Below are 23393 nucleotides of genomic sequence, written 5' to 3'. Positions count from 1 at the left end.
GGCCACATTGACTTATCTATATAGTGGTACCAGGACCAAGTGTTACTGATATTAATGCTAACATTAATCAGAATGTCGTAGTTGGAGTTCAAGTTGTATAAACAACAAAGTAGAAACTGAGTCATACAAACAATATAACATGTTGTCACTGTTATTTCCCATCCCACTGCACTGTTTTTGCTATAGCACCTATAGATGCGATCGAATTTCCAATGTCAGTATCCTAAGTATCACAATGATCAACTCTAGAGGCTGTTTTGGAGTGACAGCCAAATATCCCAAAAATTGTGGTATGTATACACCCCCTTCCTTCTTTGAATGCTAACATTCTTTCCATGAGACTTTGTGAGTTTACACTTTCTATAACTTCTTTTATGTTTGGGGGTAGTAGATTTCCATTTTTTTGCTATGGATATGCATGCAGCATAAAGTATGTGTACTACAACTTGTCTGTACCTGTAAGGGAAGGAGTCTATCCCCAGGCTTAGCAACGCTAAGGGGGTACAAGGGGATTTGGTAGTCTTTGATAGAAGAGAGAATACATCTTTCCAAAAGCTGTGTAGGACCTTACGGTGCAACATGATGTGCAAAAGGTTGCTATTTTGATGGCATTCCCTCCAGCATAATGGAGATAGTATGGGATTCATGGTGTGTAGATGCATGTGGGTAATGTACCACCTATGGAAAATCTTATGAGAGTTGTCCCAATGGTCTACACACGCTGATGATGTGCTATTGTGCTTAATTGCCGTCAACCACTGTGGCAGTGTAAAGGACTTTTGCAGTTCTATTTCCCATTTGGCCATGGATGGTAATTTAGTATGTGTAGTATGGAAGTTGCAATAGTTGTAGCATAGTGATATACCTTTAGTATTGGGTTTGGTCTTGTTCATTAGGAAATCCCAAATTGGAAGTAATATAGTCGTGGGTCGGGTTTTTCTATTTGTAATGATTGATTTGCTGAATCATAAAGCTGTCTAAGGCTGTGGGGTTCACTAATCAGTTTGTTTTTCAATTGAGTTGTACAGTATAGGTCACATTAAAAGTGGAAAAAGTTCTGAAATTATTTATCTTTATGTCATTTTTTTACATCCCAGAAACCTGACATTATAAAGTGTAGACTTTCTATACCCACTGTATACACCCAAAAGCATATAGGGAATACTTGAAGTTGTTGAGCAAATTAGCCAGCAGATATGCAGTGGACAGAGCATGAAAGGAGAATTTTCAAAAAAGCTTATATTGGATTGTCAAAAACAACTATTATTTGTATTATTATTACATTGATGATGTAAAAAAAAAAAAAAAGTGTATGCTGTGACTTTAGATCTCCTTTATAAAATGAACTTGCATGCTCTAAAAAACGTTATTTCTAAGCTAGTGCATTCATCCTTCAGTGGGATGAAGAGTCTGGCAGATGCTTCAGTGCTGGAGTGAGACATGGGCTGAGAGATAAGAGTACCTGTGGCTCCACCCACCAACTCTTATGTCACTTCTTAGTACTTTAGCTCCTGGAGCTGAAAAATACTGAAGCATCTGAAGGATGCTTCAGTGCTGGAGCACAGTGAGACAGGGGCTGCCGGAGAGGTAAAAGTATTTACTTTGCTTTGGGAAACATCCAATTTGTTTAGTGCCTAAATGGTAAATATTCATTATTATAGTTTTGCTTTATATATATTGCTTCCACTTATAAATTAGAAGTCTTTTTTTAAATATTATACTGATAATGTATTTTATGATATATCAAATATTTATTCTTATAAACCTGTGAACTTACAGAAAGCTCCCCTTTAAAAGATAACAAACGTCTACTATTTACAAGTCCATCTACCATTCAAGATTAAACAAGGAACTGCATAAGCTAAATCCAATGTAACGTATGTATTACATAATGTAAATCCAATATAAACCATAAAGAATTCTCTTTTCAAAATCATTCTGCTGAAACCAATGTGTCATCTGTATAAACAGTCCTGTGTTTGTGTCATGCTATCAGTATGTACCAATAATCTAAATATAGTCTCAGCTCCTGGACCACCTAATGCCCAGCTTACTGAGGAAGATTGCATGGTGTTACATGCTAAAGACGAATTATTAATATCCATCAGTTAATCAGCTATGGGACTTTTGTGTTTTGCCAGCTTCACTCCTGTGTGGTGCATGAACTACACACACTTATATGCTTTAGGTTGCATGTTAACATCTGTTGTCAACACACCCCAGCACCCAGGAAATCATACCTGGCCTTTTTTGGGAACACGTGGCAACACAATGTAGTGCATTACCGTGTGTTGTCATTGGGGGTGATATTAAAAATGAATAGCATTGCAATGCACTAAAACATGCATGGTGTGGCCACCACCTATTGCTACAACACAGATGTGTTACCCAGATCTCGTATATAAACATTCCATGATGATTGCAAGAAAAAAAAAAAAGATGTATACCTTCAAATTTGTAAGTCTAAGGCTACCACAAAAAAATACAACACAAATGTTCATTTAGCGAGTATTCTAAAGATAACCTTCGACAAGGGATTCAAAGAAAACAAATCAGTACTGTACACCATACAGTACTTAAACCTTTTAACAATGGGTACTGTAACAACCATATGGATAAAGCCATGCAACCACATGAGAGAAAAACATAAAAATTGCCAGCACACCCCTGGGATCATGTAGGGTCTGTTCATCGAGGCACATATAAGAACTACAATTAATAAAAATGACTTAGGCCCCTTTCAGACGTCCGCTCCGCCTGTCCGTTATTACAAGTCCGTTAACGGACTTGTAATACATCCCTATGGGATTGCGTCCGTTAGCGGATGGAGCATCCGCTAGCGTCCGCGTCCGTCGGGATCCGGTTTTCGGACGGAAGAAAACCCTATTTTTCTTCCGTCCGGCGGAACGGAACGGATGCAGACGGACAGACGGTCCGTCTGCATCCGGTTCCCCATAGGGCAGAGCGGAGCTGAGACAGGGCGGTCCCTGCACTGTGTGCGGGGACCGCCCTATCCGCCGACAGCTCAGCGGGGATCCCCGCTGAGCCGATGGAGACACACGGAGCGGACCCAGAAACGGTCCGCTCCGTGTGAAAGAGCCCTTAGAAAAGGATACAGGTTTGCTGATGGCAAATGTTTTTTTCATAAGCATTAGATAACTGTCACATGATCCAATTATGGGAGGATGAAGAAATGTTCACATTATTGAGGCGCTGGGATGATCTGCATGCAGCAGTAAAGAAAGATGTCAAGAAAAAAATGATCCTTTTTATTGTTATGCAGAATTATTTTTACAGCACAGCCACACAAATGATACAGGACAAACTTCATTATTAGAATTTTTTGCACTTAAAACTTCAAAGAAATCAGCAGGTAATGCAAACAAACTAGGCAGTTGACAGATGCCAATTGTGCAGCAAAGCATCAAAAGTGTAGTCCAAGTTTGACGAAAACTAGTGACATCATACATTAATTTTATTCTCCATTCCAAATGAAAGATTAGGGGTGTGCAAAGACCAAGGTGTTGATTTATTAAAGGCAAATAGACTGTGCACTTTGCAAAGTGCAGTTGTACTCTGCAAGAGCAGTTGCTCCAGAGCTTAGAAAATGAGCAGAAGCTCTGCTGACTTCCATCATCCAATCATGTACAGGCATAAATGCATTTTTTTTAAATGTTCCCTTACACATGCTTCAGTATTCTTTGCAAAGTGAAGCTTTACACGATTACTAAGCTCTGATGCAACTGTACTTTGCAAAGTGCACAGTCTATTAGCCTTTAGTAAGTCAACACCTTCTCCTACCTACCCTAACCTACTTCCATAGCGGCATGCTCTCTGCAAATAAGAGAATCCCACACAGCCAAGTCTGGAGGAGAAATACAACGCTTTTTCCTGAGCTCCCAGACAGCCTCCCCCAATCCCAAAATGACAGACCCACGCAGCTCCCAACAACTTGCAGGACCCTCCGACCTCACCTACTCCCTCATCGGTCTCCGAGGCTTTCTCAGAGACACCCGCGGATTCCTGGATGGATATACAATCCTCCCATGACATTGAGGGCAGATGCTGAACTCCAGGCACTGTTACAGGTACTTCCAAACAAAGCAGATATCGAGGCCCTTATAAACAAGCTGGAAGTTGCCCACTGACAATAAATACAAGCGAACAAAACTGAGTCCCTATCAGACCTTCTACCCTCAGGAGAAACGACCCTCACTAACCTGGAACGGAGGGTAATGGCACTGGAATCACTGTGGGACTCACACATAGACTTCATGGTGGCTCTATAGTTACACTTACAAGACCTGGATGGTCGAAACTGCCGTAGTAACCTGCAGCTTCGAGGGCTTCCTGAAGATACCGCTCCCGAGCAGCTTCTCCAGAGGGATTACGTGAGTCCTGAGCGGGATGACAACTACGCCTGAGCTGCTATTGCATTTGTTAGATTACAGTTTATGATTTAAATTATTTTTATTTTAAAAAACTTACATATTTTTCAAAACAATTTGCAAATAATAAAACTCCAAATAATTCTCAAAATACACATAAATACACAAGTGGATCTATCCTCTAACATGCAGTTAAGTACAAAAATAATTATGGACCTATACCGCAGCATATATTCTTAATTCTCTTGGGTCATCTAAATAACCATAGGGAAAGAGGAAAAAAAGGGAATAAGAAAAGCATGGGAGCAAGCCCGTTCCCCTATTCCTTCCCGGAGGAGAAAGAAAAAAAAATAAAATATATATATATATAAAATAAATAATAGGACAACATTATCCCACTATAGACAAATCTGTACCCCCTCTTACCTGTGCCTATTTATCTTTACTTTCGAGGGGAGGAGATACTCATCTCTCTATCCCCATTACTATCCTCCTTCAAATTGTGAGAGAAAGAAAAAAAAGGGGGACCAATTCTATATCTTTATGTGAACTACATTACCCCAGTGTAAACAACACCATACCGCCACTTACTTGTGTCTATTTATCTTTACTTTCAAGGGGATGTGAGATTCTCATCTCTTCAGCCTCATTACTATCCTCCTCAAATTGTGAATAAAAATACATTTAATATATGAAATGAAAATAAAAAAAAAAATGGGAGGGGAGGGTAGGAGGAATCGCATTCCCTCCTCCTTCACGGGAAGGGGGGGGGTATGGGTGGAGAACTTCTGGGGGCAAGCCCCCAAGTACTCCCTCCATCCCCCATAAATTCTCAGATAAATCGGGGACTGTTTAAATTCTAGCCATTTCTTCCAGGTACCCTGAAATCTTTTTTCTATATCCCTTTGGCAACCTATTAGTTCTGCCATTATACTCGTTCTATCTATTTTTCTAAACCAATCCTTTATCGTGGGTGTTTCCTTTGTTTTCCAGTGTTTCGGGATTAGTGCTTTCGCTGCATTCAGCAAAAATGGAGTAAGTGCTGCTCTATACTTCCTAGAGCCCCCAATCACATGGAACAAACATTTACAGGGATCTAATTCTATTTTCGTCCCATCTATCTTTTTGATTATGTCCAATAGTTCCACCCAATTTTGCTGGATCAAACTACACTGCCACCATATATGGGCATGGGTTCCTTCCTTCCCACATTCCCTCCAACATAAAGGTGATCTCATGGTTAATTTTATGCATTTGAGATGGAACGTAGTACCACTTAGTCAGTAATTTATAATTAAATTATTTTATCCTCGTGTCCATAGAGGTGGAGTGGATATAGTCCATAACCTTTCCCTTCAACATCTCCGGAACTAATTGGTTCAGTTCTGTTCCCCACCTCTCCAAGGGGCACATCAACCCATCATCCATAGAGGTTATCAACGTCCTATATATTCTAGAGATCCTCTGTCTGTTTGTCCCCCCCTTGATCAACTAATCTTTCCCATGGATTTAGCTTACTAGCCGAGCAAGGGGGTTTTGGAAGGGATTCTATGAAGTGTTGGAGCTGTCTATATCTCCACCCATCCCAAGGTGTTATACCGTATTTTCCTCGCAGCTCCACTAATAAACAGAGGGCGTTTGCTTTTAAGACATCTTTTAATCTCAATTGGTCCGAATTATTTCAGTTTAGGTACAGTTTGTTGTCTTTCCCTGGGGGAAAATAATTATTTCCCATTAGGGGCATCAGGGGACTGTTATATTGCCCTGTTGTACCCTTAAGTACAATATCCCATGCTCTTAATGTTTCTATTGTAATTGGGGCCATTTCTCTAGGGAGACCTCTACAGTATATTCTCTTGGAATCCAGATGATTTGGCCTAGGGCAACTTTACTCATATTGTCTTGAGTGATACCCATTTCTTATGTGGAACGTTATGGACCCAGTCTATAATTCTCCTCAGTACTGCTGCTACATGGTATTTCTGAAGATCTGGGAAATGCGGCTTCCTCTTCTATTTCATACACATTTCTGCAGTAGGGATCTCATAGTTTTAAAATAAGCCCCTGGGATATTAATCGAAAAGCTTTGAAAGATATATAGGGCTTTCGGGAGGATCATCATTTTAATTACACTTCTCCTGCCCAACCATGACAATTCATGTGCAGGATATCCTTTCATGTCTTGTTTAATTTTATTCAAAAGAGGTAGATGGTATAAATCTGCTGTTATTACTGATATAAATACTCCTAGATACTTTAGGCCTTTTTCCTTCCACACAAAGGGGAAAAGAGCTCTAATTTCTTTTCTCTCCTTTAGGGGGACACAAACATTTAGTATCTCCGTTTTCTCCATATTAATCTAAAGATTCTAAACCACCCTGTATTCACCCAATTCTTCCAGGATCTTTGAAAGTGATTGCCTGGGGTTCGTTATATATAACATAATATCGTCTGCAAATGCAGATATCTTATGCTCTTGCCCAGAGACCTCTATACCTTCAATTTCATGATTTGCGCTTATGGAGTCTAGGGAAGGTTCTAGAGAGAACACAAAAAGCAGGGGAGAGATTAGTTATCCCTGACGCGTCCCGTTATAGAGCCTAAGTGTCTCTGACAGATTTCTATGCACCTGAATTTGGGCTGTAGGGTTGGAATATAAAGCCTCTATCCACCTAAGTATTCGTGGACCTAGGCCAAATTTATAAAGTGTCTGCAACATATTTTCCCTCACTAACCTGGAACGGAGGGTTACGGCACTGGAATCACTGCAGGACTCACACATAGACTTGTGGTTGCTCTACAGTTACACTTACAAGACCTGGATGGTTGAAACTGTCGTAACAACCTGCGGCTTTCGAGGGCTTCCTGAAGACACTGGCGCTGAAAACCTACCAGATATGGCACTTGCAATTTTCCACGGGATTTTGGGGGAATCTCCTACAACAAACCTAGAGTTTGATCGTATTCATAGGACTCTCGGATCTCGCTCTACGGATCCTAATAGACCACGTGATGTAATTTGCCGTCTCCATCATTATACCCATAAAGAGGTCCTTCTGCGGAAGGCATGGGAAGCTGCATCCATAGACTTTAAAGGATCTGACAAAAAAAAATAAAAAAAAATCGACAGACCTTTCACGAACAACACTGCAACGATGGGCTATGCTTCACCCTATACTGGAACTTGCTCGTCGACTAGATTTTACTTACAGATGGGACTTCCCCTTTCAAACACATTTCGCAAGGGCTCAAATTCCTTCACACTCTGCTCACAATCGGACCTCCCAGCTCTCTTTGCCTTCCTGTAAACCAACCCCATACCAGTTCCGAATTGGCTGCAACTTCTCCCACAACCGACTGGTCGTTCAGGGGCAACATCATCTGGCTGGAACTCCCTTCCTAGGCCGTAAAGTATCAGACGCCGCTCCTGAGCAGCTTCTCCGGAAGGATTACGTGAGTCCTGAATGGGATAACAACTACCCCTGAGCTGCTATTGCATTTGTTGGAATACAGTTTACAGCCCAACATAACCTTCTGTTGTTTTACTATAACTCTGACCAATTGCCTGATATACATACCAAAGAGGCTCTAGAGTCACCTATTGCATAACTACTAACATTGGACCATACTAATGCCTGATTTGCTGATGGATCCACTCCAGACTCCATAACTTTTATACAGGGCTTAGTACCTCAATGTTTGCCGTCTAGATGGTGAGCGTGCAACTGGTCACCTCTTCAATATGCTATGTGTATACATTTCAGCATCTTATTACCCGCAGAATACGGTTAAGTTTGGTTCTCCCTTAATATAACACTCGATTACCTCACGCACAGTGAATCATAGGCCACAAAGGTCGAAGGGCCTTAATGTTTTCAAGCTCACTATATTATATGGGTATAATCTTGAGATCTATGGCCCGGATTCACATACATCGGCGCAGCGCATAGAGGCAAGCACTGGATTCACAAAGCACTTGCTCCCACTCGCTGTTAAAGATACGCTGGGTTTCCTCAGCGTAAGCCAGCGTAGGTGGAAGTGGGCGTGAGCCATGCTAATGAGGCGTGACCCCATGCAAATGATGGGCCAAGCGCCATAGAAGTACTTAAAATGAACGGTGCATGCGCCGTCCCGTGGCCGCATCCCAGTGCGCATGCTCAGAATCACGTCGAAACAACTGTCTAAGATACGTCGAATCACTGCCTACGACGTGAATGTAACCTACGCCTAGTCATATTCACGTACAATGTAAACGACAAAAGATACGACGGCTTGTGTTCCCTGGTCCATACCTTTGCATGAGTTGCGCCTCCTATATGGGGAATAACTTTACGTCGGACGTATGACTTACGCAAACCGCATATATTATGCGCCGGGCGCAACTACGTTTGTGAATCGGCGTATCTCCCTCATTTGCATATGTGCATAGAAAATCAATGGGAGCAGCAAATGCGCCCAGCGTAAATATGCGCCCACGATACGACGGCGTAGGAAAGTTACGTCGGTCGGATGAAGCCTATTTTCAGGCATATCTCAGTTTATGGGCACGGCGCATAGATACGACGGCGCATACTTACACTTACGTGGCGTATCTGGAGATACGTTGGCGTAAGTGCTTTGTGAATCCGGGCCTGTATGTTTATTGCACTTGTTTTAAAGCATACGAAAAAGCTTGTTTTATGTCTTTAGGTTTATTTTGTTTTTTGTTTTATGCAACAGATATTGAAGGACCAAGTGCCTTAAAGAGTCACTAAAGGAATTTTTTTTTTTAGCTAAATAGCTTCCTTTACCTTACTGCAGCCCTGGTTTCATGTCCTCATTGTTCATTTTTGCTTTGATGTTGCTGTAATTTCTCTCTGTTCTGGACACTTCCTGGTTGTCTGTTTCCTGATCACCACAGTACTGGGAGATTTCTCACTGTGGTGACTAATCAATGAGGTGTGATTACTGTTTGTAAAACGAAACTGGATTGGTGCTGTGGAGTTTTAGACAAAGCATCACTGCCCTCTATTGGTTTTCTGGCTCTGTACCCTGGAGTCCCCCCAGTTTACGCTCCGTAGGGAGAGAGGGGAAGCAGCTACTGAGGACACAAGGGATAGTGATGGGTAAGCCGAGGTCGGGGCAACAGGCAGACAAGGGTAACCAAGGGACAGGCCAAAGGTCAGGATCACAGGCAAACAGGAGTAGTGAGAGACGAGCCAAAATTGGTACACAGAAAGGTTAACATAGCACACGGTAGACAGGAACACAAGCTAACAAACAAAGTTGAACAGCAAAGCAGACCTGCAGTGCACTAGTTAATATAGACTTCCTGGGATGGCCTGGGGTGGAGCCATACAGGGGGAGAGGTGATGAAAGGCAGCCAGAAAGAGTCAGACCTCTAATGGACACATGGAGGAGAAGGTAAGCTGCCAGACAATATTGCATGTCCTTGACACGCATATTACACTGACAGTAGTCAGTGTGCGTTTTTTGCAACATTTTGCCAATTTAAGTCTCTAAGCTATACGGACATAACCGCCTATTTTCTCTCTGTGTACTACTTATTTTTTCTTTTCCTTTTCCTCTACCCCCTCCCACTTAACACTACCCCCTTTATTTCTTCAATCTTCAATCCTGTATTCCCCTTCATTGGAAAAAGTTAATGTCACGACCATTGCAAATTGGCTTCACAAAGTGGAAGACATAAACTAAAAATACTCCAAAACTTGTGGCCTATGGTAAAAAATGTAGGAAGGAAAAGCTATTTTTTTGGTCATAATCTTTCTGACAGGCCATATTGCTTAACTGTCTCCAATGGCACAAGCAATTGCCATCCCAGACTTCTCTCTCCATCCCACTTACCCCACCCCCCTATTCCCTCTTCTTGACATTTCTATTGTATCTTCACTCATGTTCTCACGAAAAAGTAAAAAGGAGCGGACAGCTACATACTTATTTTAGCAGCTCACCTTACCGACTTCACAAAAAAAGAAGACAGCCAAATCTGATATATTCTAGGATGATACCTACCTGAGATTTATGTACTTCAGGAAATTGTTTATATATGTTGAACATGATACAAGTATGATACTAGATGTATTATCGTTTATACATTGTTAATGTAGTGTCTTGGTTCTGCTCTTTTCAGGATTAAATAAAAAAAATATATAAAAAAATAAAAATAAAATTACAAGTCACCCAGTCCAGAAGAGTTTAAGGAAAGCAGTGCGTTACTAAGCCACGGTTCCCATATTTTACGGAATTAGGGTTGTGAGTCATTGAGATAACTCCCCAACGACTAATAGCAGATTCATGCGATCTTTAAACTGGACTGAGGTTGTTTTTTTACAGGCCCGGGCTATCGACTGCTTAGCTTTTAACATTTGATTTTGGATTGCATGAACTTTACCAAACGAAAATGAAACATTTACTGTTAGAAATTAATTTGAGAAAATAATTCCATCCTGCTTCCTGTTACTGCAGTTTAAAGCAAACATCGAAATGACCCAGTAAACACTTAGAAAATTGAACAACACTTCATAAAATTAAAACTTTTGACCAAAATTCTACGACTAGCGAAAAAATACTTTAATTTATTTTAAACAGATATTGGAAACAGATTTCCATCTTGGCAATGATTTTTGCTATTGATATTACCTAGTGATATGTAAGGTTTCTTATTCTAGTCTACAGTACATAAGCTATGTTAGACAATGCATTAGAATGCAACCTTCCATTCCCGTCACTAATGAGGTTGTCCACCACAGAAGGCTCTCAAGTTCCTTCCTTATAGTCAGGAATCATTTTTCAAAAGGTTAACTGGCCAACACCTCCTGCCCACATCGGTTATAAAGCTGTTTAGAATGATTTACAGGCAATTTACCAACCACAAGCTTTAAGATCAATGTGTTGGCTTAGGTCAGCAGATTGCAAGCTTGTGATACCCACATTTGTGCTATTTACATTCACCTATTCTCCTGTTTTAGAGTCATTAGGGCATATATATTGTTAGAAGCATTAATAAAGCAATTTTTTTGTGTGACTAGCATTATATTATTTCAATAATGAAGATCCTTTAGTGTTTCTGTACTGTAAGAAATTTAGAAGAGCAGGTTTAGCTATGAGATTGCAGCCACTTTTATCAAGATTCCCCTTTGTGGTCAAAAAAGCTTTTCTTCAAGTTTAAACCATGCACTTGACTATAGGTGCCTACAAACATAGGATTAACCAAGCTTTCAATTTATGGCAGGAACAGGATGTGAATATGCAAATCCCAACTTTAAAGATATTTTTAAGGTTAGGTTGGATTTTTCTGGTCTGTTGATCTTGATTTTCCCTAGGCTTCTGAATGCTCCAATTGTCCAAGCTTACATACACTTAAAGTATAAACACACATATGCTGCTGGTACACCTTTCCCAGTAAACGTCTCCAAAAAAATATTAATGGCTTACAAGAGGCCATTAAAATGTTGGAAACTGCCTGAAACGAGAAAGCAGGATAGGTAGACCAAAGAAGCATGCACCATGCAAGTAAAACCCCTTCTACTGCAGCAGAAGTAAAGACAGACATGTTACCTCTGCAGCATGTACTACTGCACAGGAGCCACACAAATATAAGGACAAAGGAGAAAAAACAAGTGCAACTCATTAGGGGACTTATACCTATGCATGCAGCACCCCCTTAGCGACACCAGAGGGACTACACCAAACTCAGGGATCCTTTTCAGCAGTAAAGTCACCAAAATATACTATGGCCTGGGGATAATAATGCAATAGCTGCTAACACAGCCAGACACATACTGTAAACAATGCAGAGAAATGTGGCAGGACATGGTAAGTGAGTAATGAGTATGAGATGTCAGGTATTTTGGAATATGCTTAATAATGGCAAATGAGCTGTTCACTTTACAAGTGAATTTTTCATTTATCTTTGTTAATGTGATGAAAACTCACTTTGCAAATCATTTCCAACGAGCTGCAAAGTAAAAAAAACAACAACAACAGTAATATTGCTTGCATATGATTGCATGATAGAAGTCAGCAAATCTTCACCACATTAAGCTAAGGGTATAATTCCTTGAAATTCGAACAGCCTATTGCCTTTAGTAAATAAATCCCAATTCCTCCATATCTAATCATTGTTGACAAAATTATCATTCCTAAATATTGGAATTGGTACAATTCCCCCAGTTTTTCAGATTAAGTCATTAAATCAATGAATTAGATTACTATGAGGAAAGAGGGGCTCTCTCTCCTCTTCTAGAAAAGTTAAACATAGCATCTAGGCCAGGTGGGGCAGCTTTAAAGCAGAGCTATAGTCTGGGAAAAATCAGCAGCTACAAATACTGTAGCTGCTGACTTTAAATATAAGGACAGTTACCTGTCGCGGGATGGCGGCACCCCAAGCCGATTCGTCAATCGGCTTCAGGTGCAGGCGCTGGCATTGTAAGAAAGGAAAAATACTGTGCATGCACGAGTCACGCTGCGCTTTATGAATGGTTCCACTGTCTTCTGGGACCTTAGTGTGTTCCAGATAGCAGTAGAGGGAAGGAGGAGGGGGTCAGAATTGTTGTAGATCGCCGATCTTACCCAGATGTGGGAGTGGGTACCTGTCAAAGCCAGGTACCCGCTCCCCCGGAAAAAGTGCCAAATGTGGCAGTGGGGGGGGGGGGGGGGGGGGGGTGAAGGTGGTAACAAAAGGAGTGGAGCTTCCCCTTTTGGGTGGAGCTCCGCTTTAAGATGATCAATATTTGCAAGAAATCTTCTACACAATAAGGCTCTATTCACATGTAGGTGTTGCGAAATCGTAGGCAGAAATTTTTGCCTAGTTTCTGCCCATGTTTTTGCAAATGCGTAAATAATGCACTAAGACGTGCAATGCGCATGTGGTGTCATTATTTATTAATGGTACCCCAAACTCGTCGTGTTGTGCATTTTCCATAAGTATGAAAAATGCAGAAAAAAGCATGTTGAGCCCAATCTCGATTCAGTGCTGTGCCCGTCGGCTCTTCTCCCCTATCCCTCTTCTCACAGAAGACTTGGCTGCAGTGGAAGCCACCAATTCCTGCTGCTGTCAATCAAATCCTGTGAGGGGGAAGGGGCCAAGCAAAGCTATGTGTGTCTATAGATACACACAGCCCGGCTTGGGATAAAACCTGCTCATCTGCACCCATAGCACTGCAGATTGCTATGGGAGCAGACAGAGAAGAGGAGGAATGGACAGCGCCAGCGGAGAACCTCAGAAGAGGAGATATGGTGCAACCTTACACAAAGCCATTGCACAGAACTGGTAAGTATGACATGTTTATTATTATTTTATTAACCTTTACAACCACTTTTAGCCAATTAAAAAACTGAATACTGGGGAGATTCTAATGTGTAAACAATGCTAGAGTGTGCGGTGTGTGCATTTGGTGGTCTGTGTAGTGTGATCTCTAATGCTACCAGCACTGTTGTATTGTTCGTACAATGTGGTCTGTTAGTGGGTCATGCAAATTAGTTCTTTTATATCACATTTTCCAATTGTGCTACATGAAACATGCTCTGAACATGACACAGACTCAGAAAATCGCAGACACAGCTACCACCCCTGAGGAATTCAGCTTAAAAATCTCAGAAATATTATATTGTAAATAATGGGGTCTATTTTATAATAGACCTATCCTATATTTTTTAAATGTATATCTTTTCAAAAATGACACTGTGTAACGATTCTGACCAAAAGTGTTTTGGCTCATCTAATAATTAATATATTAAATGGTTTTAGAACAGTGAGAAATATCATGCTGTCTCTAGATGTGTTATTTGCAAATGAATGAAGAAAGAAACACTCACTCATCTCTAGCTTCCTTTGGATGAGAACTTTCCTGACCCTAAATAAGAAAACAGATATTATTTTGCATAATGTCTTGACCTCTCCCAGAACCAGAATTGTTAGGTCCCAAAGCTATGTTCCTGCGGGAGGATATCTACAGAGTAAATCAATTTATCTTTCTGTAATGATGAATCCAGGCCTCCAGGTTGACTCACCTGTAGTGGATATTACAAAAAGGCACCCTCTTTAACCATGCTAGACTTTGTATTTGCTGCATTACTGAAAATAAGGTTCTTCTGGCTACAGCAGAAGTGTGACTTTATAGACTGTGGCAGATGTAGTTAGTCTGGAGCCAATAGGTGATTCAGCTCATCAGTGTCTAAAAAATGTTGGCCGAGTGGACAGACCCTTTAAATTCACCTTCACTTCAAATATGTTCTCAGACTTATTACTTTGTTTAACCCTAGTCTTTCTTTTTACCCTTTTTGGTTTAAATTACTGTGTTTTTATTTTTATTTCGCTTTAGCCAGTACAAGAAGTGATGTTAGTACAGACAATAGAAGGCAAAAGCTGAGAAAAGATTTGAAAAGCAAAACTGTTATTAACAGTATACATTTCAGGACTATATTTCAGGTAATAATTAGGAAATTATTATTCAACAAGCTGGAATATTGCCCCCTAGATATTGCTTAATAGCGCTGTGAGTACACTGTGAGACTCCAAAATAAATTTTGTTCTCTGATTTCATCCACCTTATGTTGCAGCAGATCAAAATCATACACCCTATATATTATTCTGGCATAAGCCATTCTTCTGTCTCTTCCATTAAGGCACAATCTGCATAAGTAAGTTGTTTTAGTTAGCAACAATTTTCAATATTATTGGCTGAGCATTTCTGTATGGGTATATAGCAATTCTGAAATTAAATCTTCTTATTTTTAACATAAATACCTTAAAGTGTTACTAAACCCAGTAATATGAAAATAGTTCATCCACCACCCCCACAGCTTATAAATCTTCTTTCTTCTTTTTACATTAAAATACTGCCACTATATACCTTTTGGGATGATCTGTATACCACAGTTACATGATAAACTGCACAGTTTCTTCAGTGCTGATAGTTCAGGAAGGAGGAGATTTTCACTGCAGCCTGTATACACACCCACATGTGTGATGTCAATATCATGTGACCTGGCTATCTCTGAGAACAAGTCTGTTCTCTTGAGCATAAAAGACACAACTGAGCATCTGCAGGTCGGTTACTCTGCCTGTGTTAGCTGGCCTTCCCCAGATAGACAGTGCAGGAGGGGAGGATCTGTGAGTATAACAAGCATGCTATGCTGCATATACAGACTGATTTTGCTGTTTTGGGTTTAGTAACACTTTAACTACCTGCTATAAGATCTGAATACACAAATGTCTACCAAGGTACTACAATATATATTATAGTCAGTGTTTATGAGTATATATATATATATATATATATATATATATATATATATATATATATATAAATATAATGCTTACATGCACGACATTAGTGAAACAAAACATTTACCATGAAGTTGGACTACTGATTATGTATATATGTATCCTCTTGTAGGAAAATAACCCAGCTTAAAGGTGTGATGAATCAAGACTCCAGTTTACCTTGTTTATATCTGCTGGAAAAAAAACACAAGCAATAGTAATATATTAAAAAGTGCGCATAGACTGTTATCCAGAGGAATTTTCTCTGCTGAACTCTACTAAACACTGTACAACTGAGTTTTTTTTTAATAACAGCTTTTTTTTTGTCTAGGGAAGTGCAAGCACATTGAATATACTTGAGAACAAAGTTCAAGTTATACATACAGAATGTAATGTGTGTTCATTTAACTGTAAGAAGACATATCTTTTAATTATTATTATTATTTAAGGTACTTATATAGTGCCATCAATTTACACAGCGCTTACATATACATATTGTACATTTACATCAGTCCCTACCCTTAAGGAGCTTACAATCTATTGTCCCCAACTTACATTCATATACTAGGGCCAATTTAGACAGAAGCCAATTAACCTACCAGCATATATAAATAACAAGCTGCGCAAAGGATGCAATTGTATCCAAATGAGCCAATATAATAATTGGACATAAGTGTATGAATAAAAATTACATTAATTATAATGACACAACACAGATGGGAGCCCTATCTATAAAATGATCAGATGAATCCCCCAAAAAATGAGCAAATAAATGTTCAGGTATTTTCAGAAAAACATCGGTTTAGCCAAAATGCTTGAAGATGTGAAGTCTTCCTCTAGGTAAATTGGTCTGCTCTGGTTTGATGTCACCAAAGAAAAAGTGACATGATAGAAAATAAATTCACAGACAGAATTCTCACCGCTCCAGGTGAGCCTCGTGATGATCAGGGGTTGTTGACTAAGCACTGACGCCAGTGCGAAACGTTGGCCATACTGATTTTTGTGGGCTTGCAGTGACTGTATGCACAGTTGAAAATAAAGACATCTCTTTTAAAGAAAATTTTGGAGTGCGGCTGTCCAGCTTTTGTTCTTTTGTTTTTTTGATAGAAAATAAATTGTCCACCTTCTAAATGACTGCCTCTTACCGAAGATGAAGATCCCAACTAGAGATCTTCTGTTGGTAGATGGCCAATAACCCAGCCAGGGTGTCTGTGCGACAGGAAATTTCTTTCTTCGGCAATGTGTCAATTCTCAGCCAATAGAAGAGGTGATGGAGCCGTTGTCACCAAGACAGGAAGAAATGGACATCAATGACAAAAACAAAACATATTTCTTCCAGATCTGTGCAGTAATTCAGTATGAGACTTCCTGCTGCTCTCTCTCCTTGTGCAGGGTGACTTGTCTTGTCTCCGCCCCTTCCTATAGTTTCCTGCAGGCAACAAAATATGTTTTGTTGTTGTCATTGATGTCCATTTCTTCCTGTCTTGGTGACAACGGCTCCATCACCTCTTCTATTGGCTGAGAATTTACACATTTTAAGTTGCAGCATTAATAGTAATTCGTTCACACTATATACCAATAGACAGCACAGTATCACCATTTTTCCAATCATAACCTACAAGCATGTCTTTGGATTGTGGGAGGAAACCAGAGTACCCAGAGGAAACCCACGCAGGCACAGGGAGAATATGCAAACTCCAGGCAGGTAGTGTTGTGGTTGGGATTCGATCCAGCGACCCTTTTTACTGCTAGGCAAGAGTGATACCAACTACACCACTGTGCCACTGGGAAGCTCTAGGAGTTCACACTAGACTGAGAATACACTCATTTACCAGAATGGCTGGACTGGGCCTGAGCTTCTTTTGCTCTGTGTTTTTTAGCACATCAGTCAGGATAACTTTGTCACTTAAAGCGGATGTTCCACCCCAAAAATATATTAAAAGCCAGCAGCTACAAATACTGCAGCTGCTGACTTTTAATATAAGGACACTTACCTGTCCTGGAGTCCAGCGCCGTCCGCAGCAGAGCACGAGCGATCGCTCGTCACCCTGCTGCTCCCCCCTCCATCCACGGTGAGGGAACCAGGAAGTGAAGCGCTGCGGCTTCACTGCCCGGTTCCCTACGGCGCATGCGCGAGTCGCGCCGCGCCCGCCGATTGGCTCCCGCTGTGTGCTGGGAGCCGAGTGTTCCCAGCACACAACGGGGGGGCGACGGGATGTGACGCAATGCCCGTCTTTTGCCCGGGCCGGAAGTGGGTGCAAATACCTGTCTTTAGACAGGTATCTGCACCCCCCTCCCCCCTGAAAGGTGTCAAATGTGACACCGGAGGGGGGGAGGGTTCCGATCAGCGGGACTCCACTTTAGGGTGGAGAACCGCTTTAAATTATATAAGGAAGATGGTATATAAAATAGATCTGACCTGGCCTAAACAGCTTCTAGTGTAAAAAACAGTGCTGAATTGGAGGTTTAAAATCAAGCTCTGTGCCCTTGTAGAGCTTCTTGGATACTAGACATAGGCTGCACAAGGGGCTTAAACGTCTGCAGGTTTCACAGTTGATTGTCAGGATGAGGTTTAGTGACAGAAGGGAGTGGGGCTTGATTTTAACTTGGGAATAATTTGAATCCTGGGCCTAAAACCAATGGGACTACAAGGAGACCAAGAGATTGATTTGAAGACTCATACAGGTCCTTGCAGGCACAACAAGGTGTCTGAACTCAACACTGATATCTATTTTAGGCACCATGAGGTCAAATTTCATCCCTGTAGTCAGTATTACTGTTAGTTTTACTATGCCTCCCACCACCTAAATCCAGGGCTTTATGGTACACAGTACAGGTTAATTTTAGTTTGAGAAAGCTTAAAATACATTGGGGTTTATTTACTAAAGACAAATAAACTGTGTAGTTTGTAAGTGCAGTTGCACTCATATTTCTTAGAGCTTAGTGAGTGTGGTGAAGCTTCACTTTGTAAAGAATACCCAATGAGGTGCAAGAAAAAATAAAATAAAAACAGCATTTGTTTTTTGCACATGATTGAATGATGGAAACCAGCAGAGCTTTACCACATTTACTAAACTGAGGGAAAAAAAGTGCACAGTCTATTTGCCCTTAGTAAATCAACTCCACTGTTTCTTAAATGTATAATACTGTTGCACATGATATTGCATTAGCTCTTCACAAACTGTATGGCTGAAATCGCATCTCATTTGGACCAAACACACACAGGACCCTTTTTTTGGTCCACACCAGAATCGCATAGTAGGAAGACACAGCGGGCGGATAAGGAGGAGAGAAGGGGGGACAGAGAAGAAGGTGGGGGGAGTTGGTGGAGGAGAACACAGAGGTGATCGGTGCAGCGGAGGGACAGCCGTGAGCACCGATCTCCCTGCATGGCTTTAGCTCAGTCGTTTCTCCTTCTCTCCCTCCTCTGGCTTTCCGCGGAAAAGACATTCAGGGGGATCCATGCTCACAGCTGTCTGCACCATCATGCCCGACTGTCACTGGACAGTGACACATGAATTGACAGCGGCCATGAGCGCGCTCTTCTTCTCCTGTGTGCACACTTTTCACTCTGGCCAGGCGCGAATGTAGAGGTGGGCGGAGAGTCTGGAGATGTCATGACTCCGCCCACCGAGCGCCATACATCAGGCCCGCCCACTTAATCCACAATTTTACGGGGCCCCAAATAAAGAAGGGGGAGATATTTGAAAGGTAAGGATACATGCAGGAGGCATGTATATCCTTATAGATGAGCACTATGGTATTACTTTAAAAAAGATGAGAGTGGGTTTACATTACATCCACTTTAATATCTACCCTAAATCACATTGCTAATTGCATATTGTACTTTTTTTGTTTTTTTTTGAGTAAACACTGACATTTGCACTTAAAACTGTAATTTAGTAACTTATGAAAATGCCAGTAAAGACTTGACTGTGCCAGTAAATTGTGGGTGTTGTGTCAGTAAATTCCAATCTGCTGGTTGGCAACACTGACTGAAGGACACCTCCTTCCTATGTAAAGGAGGTGAGATGAGGAGAGGGGGAGGTGTTTGTAGCCCAAATAAGGAGAGCAGCCTAGGATGACAAGGCTTATCCTCCATAAATACAGTACAGTGATTAAGTTTTGCCACCCTACAACAGGAAGTATATTACTGGCAGGACCCCCATGTGAAAATAATGGGGAAAATATACTTATACTTTAATGGGATTTAAATATAGTTTAAAAAGCTCCTCCAGAATAATCAAATTTTTTCAACATTCTGTCACTTTACAGGTGTCAATAAACCACACCTGTCATCATTCAATCCTGACTAAGAAAAAGCACTAGGAATATCAATTTACATCTGTACCTCATCTACCTCCTGTATGTTACTGGGTGAAGAAGACTCATGTGAAATACAGACAGCTGCACATTCTTATTTTGTTACATTATAGCTGCACATAAATATTTCTGGACTCTGAAGTCATTCATGGACTTACCTCATAGAAATAGGTATTACTTACTCAGGAGGCATTTACTCTATAAATGTGACACTAATATAGAGGGCATTTATCAGTGAACTTTAGGCACTGCTAGGAAATACTCTGAGCTATGGCTGAATGTAATTATAAATCCAGGCAGCGCTGATTCATACTCAGATCACATGGCAACAGTCTGAATGTCAGTGACGACATAGGCATACCGTACTTTGAGCACAGCAAGCAATCTCTGCTTAGAAAATCTCAACTAAATAAGGTAAATAGATAAACTTTATTGTATAAACATGTTTTGTTACAGGCTTTTTTGTAGCAATTATGAAAAAAAAAAAAAAAAAAAAAACATTAAGAAACAAATATGTAATATAGTGCAGCTTCACAGTAAATGGATATGGTGGCTGCATTCGTTTTCTTTTTCAGGATAATAAAAAAAGGGGACACAATGTGGGCCCACTTTTCTGAGATTGTGGCCACCCCATCCCAGGTTATCTTAAATATAGCATTAGTAGAATTTAGTGGTAATGGGCATTTAAGGGATGCTGTCTCTTTAAGTATACAGAATAAGGCATCCAGCAGGAAGCAATTTAAAGCCTGGGAATATTCTGGAATAACACGATATGCTATATAAGGACAGCTGGCAAGGGGCTTTCTCTCTTTTCCGGTGGCCAGAGAAAGAAGGTAAAAGCTTCTATCATTGCTGACATGAAGTCCCTTGTCGGGCAGCTCCTTGAGAAGGCAGGCAGTGAGGGCCACTGCCTGGCGTTAGCCAAAGAAGAGGAAGAACAACCGGAGAGAAGCAGGGGAGGTGGAATGGAAGGAACGCAGGCACAGCGGGTAAGTTCGGGGCTGCGGGAGGAGGAGCCCACCCAGACCAAGTGACCAAGATGAAGCACTCCTCCGGAGAGGAGCCGACAGGCTACGGAAGAGGCCTAAGAAGTTTGTGCGCTACCGGGGAGAGTAGAGGAAGATGGCGGCGGCTTGACGTGTTGGGGCCGCCATGTCGGTAAGAAGGAGGAGGACATATTCACATACCTCACAACTGTCCCTGATTTCGAGGTACTGTCCCTGATTTGGAGCAATGTCCCTCTGTCCCTCATTCCGCGTCATTTGTCCCTCATTTTGGTCTGATCTATATAGTTTAATATAAAATGCACTTTTTATCTATCAAAAAGTGTTTCCCAGTGCTAAAGCTTTCATCCCATTTCTAAATTGCTGCATTTGTAAATTCCAAAAGACAAAATAACGGAATAGTAGTCGTAAAAACAGCACTTGTGGGTTTAACTAATCGTATTTTTTTGGACAATTCCCCTTTAAGGGGGCGTGGCAAGGGGTGTGTCCTATGCCTTCATACTTTTGGTGATAGGTGTCCCTCATTCTCATCTCAGAATGTTGGGAGGTATGTATTCACCGTCTCCAGCAGGCAGGGGGGGACATCGGGACCAGGCAAAACAGCCCACAAGCATGTAAACAAGGGGATGGCCGTCTTCTTTGCAGGCTCCCAGACCGCAAGAAGCATTGGTCATATAGCAAGGCACCTGGTATGCAGAGGTGCCACAGGTATTGCTGGTTGGGCAGGTACCACAGGTCCCAGACCCCAGGGTGCTGCTGGAGGAGGAAGCTCAGCAGGAGGTGGTACAGTCTCCAACAGCTGGTGAGTTAGCACAATTAAGTGTCTTGTTTGGTCTTGTAGGATCATTGTCCTCTCTTGTTAAATTCTTTATCTAATGTGTCAGTTCCTAGTGTCTCTACAGCTCCAGTCTCTGCACCAGTTAACCCTTCTGCTGCTGTTCTTAATATTCCACCTGCTAACTTGTCTTCTCAACATAGCTTGGTTGTCGGTTTTAATGTTGGGATTCGGAGGGATGTATTAGGTCCTGAGCTGCACCTGTTAGGGTTAATGTCCCTGAATCTTGCATGAAAATGCTATGCCCTGTGAGATGTTTCCCCTAGGCTACCATTTAAGTTTATCGGTTAAAGAGAAAATATGGAAAGGGGAGTTTATAGATATACTTTCTCTCCTGCCCTTTAATATGGATTTTATGGTTAGAACAGATGAAAGGGGGAAGAGAGGAGCGAGGAGGACAGGCGCAAGCCAATACCCAGGTCATTTAACAATTGGTTGCAGGCATATTGTATCTATTCTGGCATAATGGCAGAAAAGCATCCAAAATTGTGCGGGGGCCTGTTCCAGGATTTGGACCACATTTTGGACGAATATAACGTTTTTGCAGGGTTGGGGTGGTTCTATTACGATGAGACTTTCAGACCTGGTCCTTCTGGTCTGGTATGGATTTTGAGGGGAACCCCAAAATCCATACCAGAACCTTATGCAAGCATGCAGCCCGGCAGGCCCCAAAATGGGGGGGGGGAGACGAACATGCACCCCCTCATCCTGAACCATACCAGGCCACATGCCCTCAACATGGGGGAGTGCCTTGGGGGAGGGACTACCCCCAAAGCACCTTGTCCCCATGTTAATAAGGATGAAGTTCTCTTCCCCACAGCTCTGGCCCAGGGGTTGTGGGGGTTCAAGGGCTGACTTATCAGAACGAGAACCAGGATAAGATCCCACGGGACTCAATATACATAATATTTGAATATAATAAATCATTTTAAATAATAAGTAGGTCAAACAGCGCTTTCCCCAAGGGGTTAAAAATACAGGATGTAAAGTACTCCTCCAGTCCAGATGGTCTTTATATCAGGTTCCAGCCTTGTATTGGTGGAAAAAGAGGGGTCTGGTAGATTTACCCCCAAAGAGTGTTACATTTTACTCATTTTGTAAAATGTGTCTGGCTAGGTCTCTTCTTGCTTAGCCACCTTGGATGGTGGACAGCTTTCTGGACAATTCCTTAAATGATCTTGATTTAAACTCAGTTTTTCTTGAACTTTGAACTCTTTGCTCAACCCATGAACTTCCTGATTTAAGCCATGTCTCTGCACTTGCTGTTTGCCAGATTATTGTCTCCAGTCAATAACTTGCTCCTGCCACTCCTGCTGCCACCTGTATCTTTGCTACCACTCATTACCGACCTTTGGCCTGCTCCTCTACTATGCTTCTGCTTGATCCCAACCTACAACCACCTACATTACCAAGTTTTGGCTTGTTTACTGACTATGCTTCTGCTTATCCATGCCTGCTACATCTGCTACTGGTTGTTCCCCTCCTGGTGGGGCGATCCCGAGGACAGTAACCTGTTAAACGCAGAAAAATCTATCTCGACCATCAGTCAGTACTTAGACTCCTCTCCTTAACTGACC

At 41.5% G+C, this 23393-nt stretch overlaps 1 protein-coding gene and 1 long non-coding RNA gene across 7 annotated transcripts in view; one reads left to right on the top strand and one right to left on the bottom strand.

Annotated features, from left to right (window-relative positions):
* Positions 1 to 23393, bottom strand: part of MYPN (myopalladin) — a 207582-nt gene that overhangs the window by 165031 nt on the left and 19158 nt on the right. The window contains exons 2-3 of one of the 6 annotated variants that reach the window (XM_040362165.1): positions 15835 to 15848; positions 14205 to 14242 (exon numbers count right to left, since the gene is read on the bottom strand). In XM_040362165.1, coding sequence (XP_040218099.1) covers positions 14205 to 14242; positions 15835 to 15848 — 52 coding nt within the window. Of the gene's footprint in view, positions 1 to 14204; positions 14243 to 15742; positions 15849 to 23393 lie in introns of all 6 variants that reach the window. The other 5 variants (XM_040362167.1, XM_040362169.1, XM_040362166.1 and 2 more) reach the window with 5 other exon arrangements.
* LOC120947140 lies at positions 1539 to 14950 on the top strand. Its single transcript, XR_005750848.1, has 3 exons — positions 1539 to 1587; positions 1780 to 1877; positions 14711 to 14950. It is a non-coding gene; the product is annotated as an uncharacterized LOC120947140 (long non-coding RNA).

Source organism: Rana temporaria, chromosome 8, assembly GCF_905171775.1.
Source record: "Rana temporaria chromosome 8, aRanTem1.1, whole genome shotgun sequence".
NCBI classification, from domain to species: Eukaryota; Metazoa; Chordata; class Amphibia; order Anura; family Ranidae; genus Rana; species Rana temporaria.
The sequence above is the reverse complement of the archived record's forward strand: the minus strand, read 5'-3'. Positions and strand labels throughout refer to the sequence as shown.